The sequence below is a fragment of the Orycteropus afer genome, unplaced genomic scaffold (genome assembly GCF_000298275.1).
Source record: "Orycteropus afer afer isolate SDZICR_OR568_19922 unplaced genomic scaffold, OryAfe1.0 scaffold00121, whole genome shotgun sequence".
Classification (NCBI taxonomy): Eukaryota; Metazoa; Chordata; class Mammalia; order Tubulidentata; family Orycteropodidae; genus Orycteropus; species Orycteropus afer.
In genome coordinates this window covers 6,175,579-6,187,468 of record NW_006921708.1, presented here as the reverse complement: position 1 = coordinate 6,187,468, position 11,890 = coordinate 6,175,579, and the positions used below count along the sequence as shown (strand labels likewise).

At 41.7% G+C, this 11,890-nt stretch overlaps 1 protein-coding gene across 1 annotated transcript in view; it reads left to right on the top strand.

Moving 5' to 3' along the window:
* The window catches only part of TNS3 (tensin 3), a 290,262-nt gene that overhangs the window by 238,492 nt on the left and 39,880 nt on the right, over positions 1–11,890 (top strand). Inside the window, exons 16-18 of the mRNA XM_042781438.1 lie at positions 1,725–1,896; positions 3,716–4,356; positions 5,019–5,105. Of these exons, the coding sequence (XP_042637372.1) occupies positions 1,725–1,896; positions 3,716–4,356; positions 5,019–5,105 (900 nt within the window). The remainder of the gene's footprint in view (positions 1–1,724; positions 1,897–3,715; positions 4,357–5,018; positions 5,106–11,890) is intronic.

Here is an 11,890-nt window from a genome sequence, read left to right as displayed (position 1 = left end):
ATTCACTTTCCATACAGCAGTTCACTTACACTTTGTCTCATGACATTGACCACAATTTACCACAATGCAACAGCTCCCCTCCCACTTCCTTCTGATAATTACCTCTTCCCTGTGTTCATCCCTCCATGCTCCCCTGCACCCTGAGCTGTCTCCCAGTGCATAAGTAGCCCTTCTTTCTCCCATGATTGTTCTCTCTAAGGAGTGTATATACCTCAGGTAAATGTTCAACTCATATGCCTGTCTTTTGTTTGGCTGGAAGCCACAGGTGTTGATTCAATTCCAGACCTGACAGGAAGCTAGGGGCCATAGTCTCAGTGGTTCCACCAGGCTCTATCGGACCAGCAGACCAGGCTCCCTCCCCTTTTGTTTTCTCCAAATGATTTTGAGTTTTGACAATTTAGTATTAATCTTCTGGATTTCTATCTGTAGATTTGGAATCATTTCTAATTTTTCATTTATTTTGTCATTTTGTTCTTATATTTTCTTCCAAAATTCTTCTAGGGTTTTTTCTGTGTTTTCCTTGATCTGTCTGTCAATCTTTTGAAGATATCTAAATATATTTTTTTGAATTCCTTATCAGGGAGTTGCAATGCTGCATCTTCCTCACGGATGTGTTTTGGGTCTGTATCCTGGTCTCTTGTTTCTCCTCCTTTATCTTGCTTCTTTGTGTGGACTGTGATGCTCTGTTGTTTCTGAGGCATTGTGAAGTTTTTGTGTTTATATTTAATTGGTGATTATATGTTGAAGTGAGTTGCTCACAATTTTCATTTTCTTTGTTTTGTTTGTATATTATCTATGCAGGCAGGGTACTGTGCTGTGCTCCTCTATTCACTGGCTGACAGATTTATATACTCACCACCTGTCTCCTTTCCTTTGTCAGCCTCTCATATGTCCTTGCTGACCCTGGCAAACAGAGCCTGTCCTTAGGTCCCTGGAATCCGAATGAGAATGCTATCACTTTAAAATCCAAAATGGTTGCCACTTGTAAACATTCAAATGACTGCACCCTTTGTCTCTTTAAATACCCAAAATGGCCACCCCTTGTAAACATTCAAAATTGCTGCACCCTCGATCACTTTAAATATCCAAAATGCCCACCACTTGTAAACATTCAAAATGGCTATGCCCTCTGCTCTTTAAATATCCAAAATGGCTGCCATGTGTAAATAATCAAAATGGCTGCACCCTCCGGGCAGCAGAAAGTCCACAGCTCAGGTTGTCTGCCTCCTTGCTATTTCCCTTCCTACTCATAGGCCACCAGTGCAGTTATCCCTGCAGCCCTTTGTGACTGGGACTGATCTTTTGGTCAATTCTCAGGTCCCAACACCACTTGGAAATATTTAGTCTGTTGGTCTCATCAGAGTAGCTGACAGTCCGCAGCTCTGACAATCTCTGTACTCATTGTTTTCATTCAGGTTTTTCCTCTAGTTGATGCCTAATCCACATCTGTATAGTTCCTTTCAAAGCTCAGGGCTCCAGAATTATCTTCTGTATCTCTATCAATTGGTTTTTTTTTTTTTTTTTTTTTTGGTGAAGATGGTCTGTGTCACTTGTCTGCCTATTCCTCCATTGTACAGGAAGTCTCCACTGACTAATTTTTTAGGAGTAAATTACCAGGCCTTTCTTCTGAGGTGCTTCTGGGTTAGCACATTAGCTACTCTAAAATTATAACCCATCATATCCTTTAACCAAGATCTATTGGTCTTTATTTTTTCTCACTGTAGACCCACGTGGCTGCCCTGATGTTCTGAATCACTCTGTGGGGATGTCAGAGGGCCCTTCTGGGCCCAAATCTGCAGTGCTTTGGGCCGGCATGCCAACCACACCTTCCTTTCAGCAAACTTTTTCATCTTCCTGCACCATTTCAAGCAACAGCCCTGTTCAAAGGAGAGAGAGGTAAGATGGGTCTTTAAACTTAACACACATACCTCAAACTTAGCAGAGTGTCAGCCAGGAAAATGGAAAAATGGGGACCTTGCTGTCCTGCTGATCCATGGCTACACTTGTGAATTGAAATAGTGACCCTGCAGAAAATATTATAAATACAAATTTTTCACTCCCCTGACTGTTAGGAGGCAGAGTAGTATAAAGTACAGTTTTAGAGTCCAGTTTCCAATGGGAAAGTGAGGAAGTTTAGCTAAGCTGCTGAGGTAACTGGGATTTGAAATGTTAGTGACTAGGGATCTATAACAGCATTGCCTGACCACATGGCCTGGTCTGAGGTTGGAAAAGGAGTTAGTGGTAGGGCCAGGCAAGGCCTTTTCTCCAGAATGGCTGAGGATTGGTGTGATGGTTGGTATGGGGGTCTAGGTATAGAGCATGATGGGCAAGATGATGCAGGCTCACAGGGACATGGTGTATGTGTTGTTATATGGGAAAGCATAGGAACACAGAAGAAATACAGGGAAAGTATGGGAATAGCAGTTTCTGTGGGTTTGGGAGAGGGAAGGGAAGTGGGCCATGGATAGCAAGGAATTTCCTGTTTCTCTTTTACAAAGAGACTGCCTTTGAGCAATTCTTGTGTGGTGCCACCCCCTTGCCCAGAGTAGGAATACATTTCTTTGTGCTTTATTTTTCTATAGGCATATGCCTCCCTAGTTAACTTCTTATCTACCTTCTTTCTTACTTCTTTTTTAAGGAGTCTCATTTAAGGACTTGGCATATACACATATGGTATGTGCCTGGTTAAGTGTTTACTAATAAAATATTGCTAAATGTGACATTATGTGGTATTTCCTTAGCTGTCTTTCTGTAGTCCTAAATGTGTTATAATCTCTGATATAGCTGGTGGTGGTTATTGTTGTTGTTGTTATGTGCCATCAAGTTGCACCCGACTCATAGCGACCCCTCCTTGGGTTTTTGAGATGTTATCACTACTGAAGTAGATTGTCCAACCTTCCTTCCGAGGAGTGGCTGGTGGGTTTGAACCACCAGCCTTCTGGTTAGCAGTCTAGTGCCTTAGGCACTATGCTACCAGAGCTCCTAACATCCCTTAATTAGCTGCTTCACCTAGCAATCATCTGTTGAACTGACTGTGTCAGGCACCCATGTTAGGCATCAAGGGTAGGTGAAGGAAATGGGGAGATGAAGTTTCTACCTGGAAAAACATTTGTCCTGAGGAGAGGCAGAGAGACAATAAGCAAATGGCCCCACTACAGTGATAGTGTCCTAGTTAACATACATGCCCAGAGTTATGGGATGAAAGAAGAGGACATCACCAGTTGCCCTGTGTGTGCAGACTTACAGAGACTGGGGTGATGGATAAAAGGCTAGGAGGGCTTCAAAGTTAGGGAGATATTTAGACTTGGTCTTGAAGAAAGGGGAACATTTTGCTAGTGAAGAGTAAGGATGGAGAAGCCATTGATGGCTGTGGAAGCAGTGTAGGAGTTTGAGCAGATAGGGAGGCTGGAATGAGGTGGGTAGTCTTTGGGGCTATGGAAGCAAGGATTTGTAGTGAGAAGTGGAATGTGAGCCTGAAAGTCCTAGTAGTATGAATTCAGCAAGGGCCCAGAATGTGGAATCATCAAAGGGATATTCCTCAGTCTGTAGAGAGTTAGTATACATATTCTGTTCTTTGAGAAATACCATATGTGGTACACAATAGCTTCAGTCTCCAGGTCCACTCATTCTTATCCTCCCCAACTTATTTTGAGGAATCTCATAAATCTCATAGTTGACCTTAACTTCTCCTTTGGTTTGCTTCTCTTTCACACAGCCCTTCCTCTGCAGAACACCAGTGGTTAGAGACCAGCCCTAAATCCACGCTTTCCATGTTGAGGAGCAGCCGGCCAACAGCAGGTCTCCTTGGTACCTCAGAGTTCTCTGGCCCTATGAAAGACTCCTCAGTTTTGCCCCATTTCTCACCTTCGGAGCTCCAGGGCTCTTTCAAAAGCCATGAGCTGTCCCTGGCAGAGCCACCACCGGAAACTCTGGCCTCTCAGAGCGCCCCAGCCTTTCTGAGCTTTAGTGGAACTGCTGTGGGAGGCAGCTTTACACCTGGGGAGAACCCAAGAACCCTGCTGGCCAATTCCCATGGAGCCTCCCCAGTCCCCGGTGCCCCACTGACCGCAGTAGGAACTATTGACAATGGTTTCCTGCCCCATCACTTCCTCACAGTCCCACCTGGACACAGTGGCCAACACAGCCCAGTCCTGCAGGGCCAAGGGATGACCCTGCCCGGGCAGCCACCCCTTCCTGAGAAGAAGCGAACCTCAGAGGGAGACCACTCCTTCGGTTCTGTCTCACCTTCCTCAAGCGGCTTCTCCAGCCCCCACAGTGGGAGCACCATCAGCATCCCCTTCCCAAATGTCCTTCCAGACTTCTCCAAAGCTTCAGAAGTGGCATCCCCTTTGCCAGGTAGGTATGTTTCCATGTGTGTGAAAGGAATCTCCTCTATAATTACTCCCTCAGAAAGGGGTCTCTGGATTTATATATTGAACTGGAAGGCAATTTACCACAAAAGCACAGTCTCTACTTCTGGGTTGATAGCCATGAAACTGTTAAAGGACTTGGAGGATGTTTGAATGAATTCCATCTTTGCCATCTTTTTACCTCATGAGCTAAATATTGGTCCATTTCTTCTTCTTAATTCATTGTGATTCTGCATTTATCCAAGTTACATCCATTCTAAGTGTACATAATGCGGACTTTGGCAGGGGCTCTATCTCCTAAAATAACTTTCTTTTAAAATTAAATTATCTTGTATTTCAAATGTATAAGAAATAATAAGATACTAACACTGATTAAACACCAACCTGGCTCTGTTTGCTTCATATATAACTACTTATTTTGAAACGTACTGCAAAGTGCTAATCAGAGTATTATTTTATATTTGTGTTTTTAAAACAGTTTCTGCTTCTATCAAGACAGTCATTTCAAATGTGGCATATTTTCCTCTTACAGAACTCTGTCCTTATCCCAGGGATTGGACTTTTTGAGCTTTTAGGTTAATGAGAGGTGAGACATTGTAATACATAATAATACCCTTCAAGTTACTCCTTTTAAATTATGTTTTGTAGATAATCCAGGGGATAAGCATGTGACAGTGAAGTTTGTTCAAGACACATCCAAGTTCTGGTACAAGGCAGATATTTTACGAGAACAAGGTAGGTCAGGAAATTTGATTTCCTTGGACATCTGTCATGCTAAGAACTTAGATTCCTAGCGTGAGGCTGGATCCTGGGTATAGACATCAGAAAACTATCCCTTCAGTATGGATTGAATTAGAGAGAGGTCTACACTTGATGAAATGCCTCTTGGGCGGGAGTGCTATGATGTTTAAATTTTTGTGGGAAGAACTCACTGCTGATGAAGGCTTTGAAGAGGAAACAAGGCTCAGCCATAAGATTCCAGCATGTGGCATGTCATTTTTGGCTGCTTGAACCAGCCAGTAGCTTAGCCAACAAAGCAACCACACAACTTCTGATTGTGCAGAGGGACCTACTCATCCAGCACTGTCATGAATGCCCTGGCATTCTGCCATACTGTGCCACAAAGAACAGGGTCAGAAAGGAAGAAGAGACATCTCCCTTTTAACTCTCTGCTGTATGATATCAGTGACTTCATTGTATCTGCATACCTTCATTAGTCCAAATAATAATAAGATCTTGAGCAATCGAGTTCTGATACATGCTACCACATGGATAAACCTTGGAAACTTTAGATTAAATGAAATAAGCCAGACACAAAAGGACAAATACTGCATGATCCCATTTATATCAAATATCTAGGATAGGCAATTGCATCAAGACAAAAGAACATTAATGATTACCTGGGGATGAGGGAGCTCTGGTGGTGTAGTGCCTAAGGTACTTGACTGCTAACCAGAGCACTGGGGTTCAAAGCCACAGTTCAAACTCGGAAAGAAGATTGGGCAATCTACTTCTGTAGAGATACCACTGCAGAAACCCAAGGAGGGGTCACTATGAGTCAGAGATGACTTGACAGCATGTAACAAAAACAGGGGATGAGGGCATGGGGAATAATAATAAGACTTAGGTGTAGAATGCTTCAAATGCAAAGCAGACAGATCATCTATGTGCTTGGGTTAGCCAAAAGGCAATTTTTTCTTTAATTACTAATATTTTTGAGGAACTAGATCACATGTCACTTTTTACCAAAACATGACTAGAAGAGGTTTCAGAAAATGAGGTTGATCATCTGCTCAGAGTGGCACACACTCTAGGTTGGCAGCCTCTTGGGTGGTGATCCACATTCATTTGTTCAGCTGAGTTTTTGAGTCCCCATGCTGTGCTGGTCTCTGCTCCAGGAGCTTCCAGTCCCTACTATAGAATAGGGTATGACTTCTAGAAAAGACTTTAGAGGCAGGGAGAGGTCCTTGCTCTTAGGCTTACCTCAGAATGGAAGATGTTGAACTATGACAGGGCTATGCCTGCAGGACTGGGATCTGATACCTCAAAAATGACACTCATGCCTGGGTCTGTATGGGGTTGCTGGGTTGGAGACAGGGAGGGGATGATTAAAAGCACTGAGGACTGACAAGCCACCACATTCAACTGAAACCCACTTGACTACATTGTGCCCATTATTTTAACTTTAAAAGAAAAAAAAAAAAATCATCATTCCATCTCCTTGTGATTGTGCCCTAAAAATGAAGGGCTTAGTGCTGGAAAACAGCACTGTCAAATTTTCTCATTTACATTCTTCTATTCAATTAAGTGGATAATAGAAATTATAGGAATGTGCATTTCTTCCCATGAACTCAATGAAGCTATTGTCATTTAAAATGAAAAAAAAAAAAAAAGAAATGCCCTGAAAAGATTTTTATTATCTTGAATTGGCCTTTTGTGAAAATGCTACTTCCCACTGTTTTGTGGGCTCTGGTGTGGCTGGGTGCTGTTTTTCCGTTGCCACAATTCAGATCCCTGCTTTTGTTACAGGAACCCTGATCTTGGCCATAAGTTAGAACCCCTCTACTCCTTGCCCCACTAGACAGATTGTGTTTCTCTGAGTGCCATGTTCTAGAAGATTCTGTGCAGAGTTGTGTTGGTGCAAACTTTCTTAACCAAGCTGCTGTTCTGAATTAAACTGCCCACACCTCTGGTCACTCTGATTGTACTTGCAAAAGCAATGCTGTTGTCTCAAAAAAGGCTACAACTGCAGAGCATCCATTTGGGTTGCAGTCCACCATTTAATTTATCTCTGGAATAGAGATATGCCTGCCTTCTAAAGTCATTATGAAGGATACTTGTGGGAAGCACCTACCATGTTGCTGGCACATAGTAGATGCTCAGTAAAAGGTAGTTATTGTTATCATTCCTTTCATTTTAGCCACAAAATTTAAAAATGTTTCTTTCCATTTAAAATTGGCTAATATGTTTTATTGGAGCTCTGGTGGCTAAAGCATTAGACTGCTAAGCAGAAGTTCAAAGCCACCAGCCACTCCACAGAAGGAGGACTGGGCAATCTACTTCCGTAAAGATTTACTGCCTCAGAAACCCAAAAGGGGTCACCATGAGTTGGAATTGACTCTGGCAGTGAGTTTGGTTTCTTTTTTCTTTTTTTTTTTTTAAGTGTTTTATTAGGTGTTAATTTTTTCAGCTGGACTCTAAAAGTCTAACTTCTTCAATTTTCTTGATATTTTATGTAGATGACACAGATAGGCCATGTTCTCTTGGGTGTGCCAACTTCTCCAAAGGGCAGGAAGCCACCTTTGGGTTTTGCTTGACCTTTGTTGTAGCTATTGGAATGTGCCTCCTTGTAAAAAAGCTACAATGAAATTTCAAGTAGATAACAACAACAACAACTTAGGATATGCCAGAGAAAAATAAACAAGACAGCCTGTTTTACAGTGTAGTTTTTCACATATTACTATTGCAAGATGAATTCCTTGAGATTTTTCTACAGTGAACATAAAAATACCTCAAGAAGAATAAGAGAACACTACTATAGTTCCATTTGTATTTTTGCAGGCTTTATTTCCTCTGAACTGTCTTCGGAAGTATTGGTTATAGGGGAAGCAGTTGGGATGAGAAGGTATATCCTTTCCTCCCCTCTACTTCCTGCCACCATCTTTAAAGGGGAATTCAATGCCAAATCTGAGGCCAAACATTTGGCATGTGGGATAAATAAAAGCTCATTTTTACAAGTTCACCACATTGGGCTCCTAAATGCATTTCTGCTTTTAAAAATAATGAGTCTAAAATTATGCTTTAGATTCTGTTGGCACGTCTACCTTGCTTCACAGAGTCCTGATTTACTGGGGAGATGGAACTTGAGAGGTGGGTAGCAGCTGGGACCTCTTGAGGGTCCCTGGCTTAGGAGAAGAGAATCTGCCTGAATAAGGCTGGTGTTTCCTTGGTGGCACCCCCATTTGACCAAAAGTCTGAGCCCTGTGACAGTATGGACTACTGTTCATCACAGTAAAGTAAAATTATGACTTAAAAAACAAACCAAAAGATCTGGGAAAGTATATAGCAATTGAAAAATAATTTTCCTGTGAATTTTTTTCTTCTTAAATAATACATGTTTAGCTTCATACATTTAGAAAATGTGTTATGAGAAAAAAATCACTAGAATGCAGGGTTTAGCAGCTCTCCTTCATGAATACCAATGTTCCCAAAACCTTTTTGAGAGGTACCTGGGGCTCTGCCCCATCCTGGGGCTTCACTCTCCGTAGCACTCTGGACTACCATCTTGGACTTGGTGGGGCAGCAGTGGCTCATGGAAGCTCTGTCTTTATTACTACAAACTTCAGACATATATACTTCTCAGGGATCAAATCAAATCCATCCCTATTTGGTCTTGTAGTAGTTAACGTTATATATTAACTTGGCTGGGCCTGGTTTTGAGTGGCTGGGCAGCTGGGTGTATTTATTCCACATGATGAGAGTGGTATTCAACTCCAAGGTGGAATCTACTAGAGCAGCTGAGTAGCTGCCTTGGGGATGTGGTCTGCTTCCAGTATATAAGAAGCATCTTTGAGAAATGTCTCTGCAGCTTTTTTGGCACACTTAGACCCTGCATGTAGCCAAGTCTTCATTCAGCAGCCTGCTATATTGTCTACCAATCTTAGGATTGTTCCTGGACTTGAACCAGTGACCTGCAGTGTTGTGTGATAATCTTGGAACTATGCCATTTTATGTGTCGCCCTTGAGCTTGTTAGCCACTAGCTGCCTAAGTGAAGAGATGCCCCGAGCTCCAGTGGGCTGGAAGCAAGAGGCAGAGCTGAAGCCCAAGGTCGAGGGGTTAGCAGTTTGAATCCATCAGATGCTCCATGAGTAAAAGATGTGGCAATCTGCTTCTGTAAAGATTCCCAGCTTTAGAAACCGTGTAGGGGCAGTTCTACTCTTACAGGGTTGCTATGAGTCAGAATTGACTTGAAAGCAATAGGTTTGGTTCTTGATTTGGTGTGGCCAGAGAAAGGTATTGAGCTTGCCCCACATCACCTCATTCAGTACATGGGGCAAGGAAGGGCACAGGGCCACAGAAAAGTGATGGAGGAAACTTTTATTGCATTTTATAGCCAAACATAAACTACACCTCTGGGATGGACTGACTTAGCAACATGTAGGGTGCCTGTGGTCGAGAGCAATGAGTTCTTTATCTTTGCATATTTTTTATATTATGCAACTTTATATTTTAAATTCCTAGTTTTCTCTTTTGTAAAGAGTGGTAGTAATAAAACAAAGGAAAAGAATTATGTGATCATCTCGATTGAGGCATGAAAAGCATTTGATAAAACCCAACATCCTTTCCTGAAAAACAACAAAATAAGAACAGAAGGGAAATTCCTTAACATAATTAAGGGCATATATGGAACACCAACATCCAATATTATTCTCAATGGAGAAAGACTGAGATCCCTCCCCCTGAGAATAGGAATGAGACAAGGATGCTCATTATCAACACTTTTATTCAGTATTGTACTGGAGGCCCTAGCCAAAGCAATAATGCAAGAAAAGAAAATAAAGTTGTCCAAATTGGAAAGAAAGAAGTAAATCTATCTCTATTTGCAGATGACATTATTCTACACATAGAAAATTCCAGAGATTACACAAGAAAGCCATTGGATCTAATAGAAAAATTCAGCAAAGTTGCAGGGTACAAAAAGAACACAAAAATCAGTAGGGTTCTGCTACACTAAAAAGGAGAACAAGAAAACAATATCATTTACAATGTTGTTGTTGTTATGTGCCGTCAAGTTGAACCCAACCCCTCCTTGGGTTTCCGAGGCAGTATCACTATGGAAGTAGATTGCCCAACTCTCCTTCCAAGGAGTGGCTGGTGGGTTTGAACTTCCAGCCTTCTGGTTAGCAGTCAAGTGCCATAGGCACTACGCTACCAGAGCTCCTATGGTTTATAATAGATCCTAACATTGCAAAATACCTAGGAATCAACCTAACCAGGAATGTAAAAGAGCTCTACAATGAAAACTAGAAAACATTACTAAAAGACACCTACATAAATAGAACATTCATGCTCATAGATTGGTAGAAAAGTATTGTGAAAATACCAATATTATTCAAAGTGATCTATAGATGCAGTATAATCCCAGTCCAGATTCCAACAACATTCTTTACTGAAATGGAAAAACTAATAGCCAACTTTTATGGAAAGGAAAGAAGTCCCAAACAGCCAAAGCAATATTGAAGAAGAACAAAGTAAGAGGGCTTACACTTCCTAATCTCAAAGCATACTATACAGCCACAGTAATCAAAACAGCCTGGTACTGGTTCAACAATAGACACATAGACCAATGGGATAGAGTTGAGAACCCAGAAATAAATCCATCTATTTATGGACAAGTGATTTTAGACAAAGGATCAAAATCCATTCAATGGAGAAGAAACAGTCTCTTTAACAAATGATGCAGGCAATACTGGATATCCATTTTCAGAAAAATGAAATAGGATCCGCCTCTCACACCATGTAAAAAACTAACTCAAAATGGATCAAAGACCTAAATGTTAAAGCTAAAACTATAAGATAAATGGGACTATACCCACAAATATAGAGAGATTTTCCAGAGAATAATTCTATATGTACATGTACTACAAATGCATCCACAAATATAGTAGAACATACAGGGGCAAAGTTATATAAACTTTTTAGTTATAACCAAACACCTTGAGGGAATGAGTGGCTGGGTATAGGGTTCAGAACCATAGTCTCAGAGGCTGCTGAGGTCAATCAACATAACATACTCCACAAAGACAATGTTCTACATCCTACTTTGATGAGTAGCAATGACTGGATTCTTAATAGTTTGTGAGTGGCCATCTAAGGTGCAATTAGTGGTCTTGGTATCTTCCATCTGGAGCAAAGAATGGTGAAGAAAATCAAATATGCAAGGAAACAATTCGTCCAAAGGACTAATCAACCACATGAACCCCAGCTTCCATGACCAGAAGAACTAGATTAAGCCCAGCTACCAGTGCTGACTGCTCTGAAAGGGATCATAATAAGATATCCTGAATAGAGTAGGAGAAAACTGTGGAACAAAACTCAAAATAATGAGAAAGACCCAGCTTAGTGGTCTGATAGAGACTGGTAGAACCCTTGAGAGTACAGCCCTTAGGTATCCCTCAAGCCTGGAACTGAACTCACCCCTGTGATTCAACTCTCAGCCAAATGATAGATCTATAGGTGAACACAATTCAAGGGAGGCACACGCTCCTTAGAACAATCAACCATGTGAAATCCAAAGGGCAGCATAAGCCCAGGTTGGAAACTAGGAAGAACCCATCAGTGGTTGTGATAGTTGAAGATGTGTCAACTTGGCTGGACTCCAGTTGTGAGTGGTGGTTCCCATGATGGATCACACGACTGCGTCCTAAGTGGCCGGTCAGTCTAGGGGGAGTTTCCCCAGGGGTGTGGCCTACCTGCAATACTATCCCAGGGACAAACTGGAAGAACGGCATTCTGGACT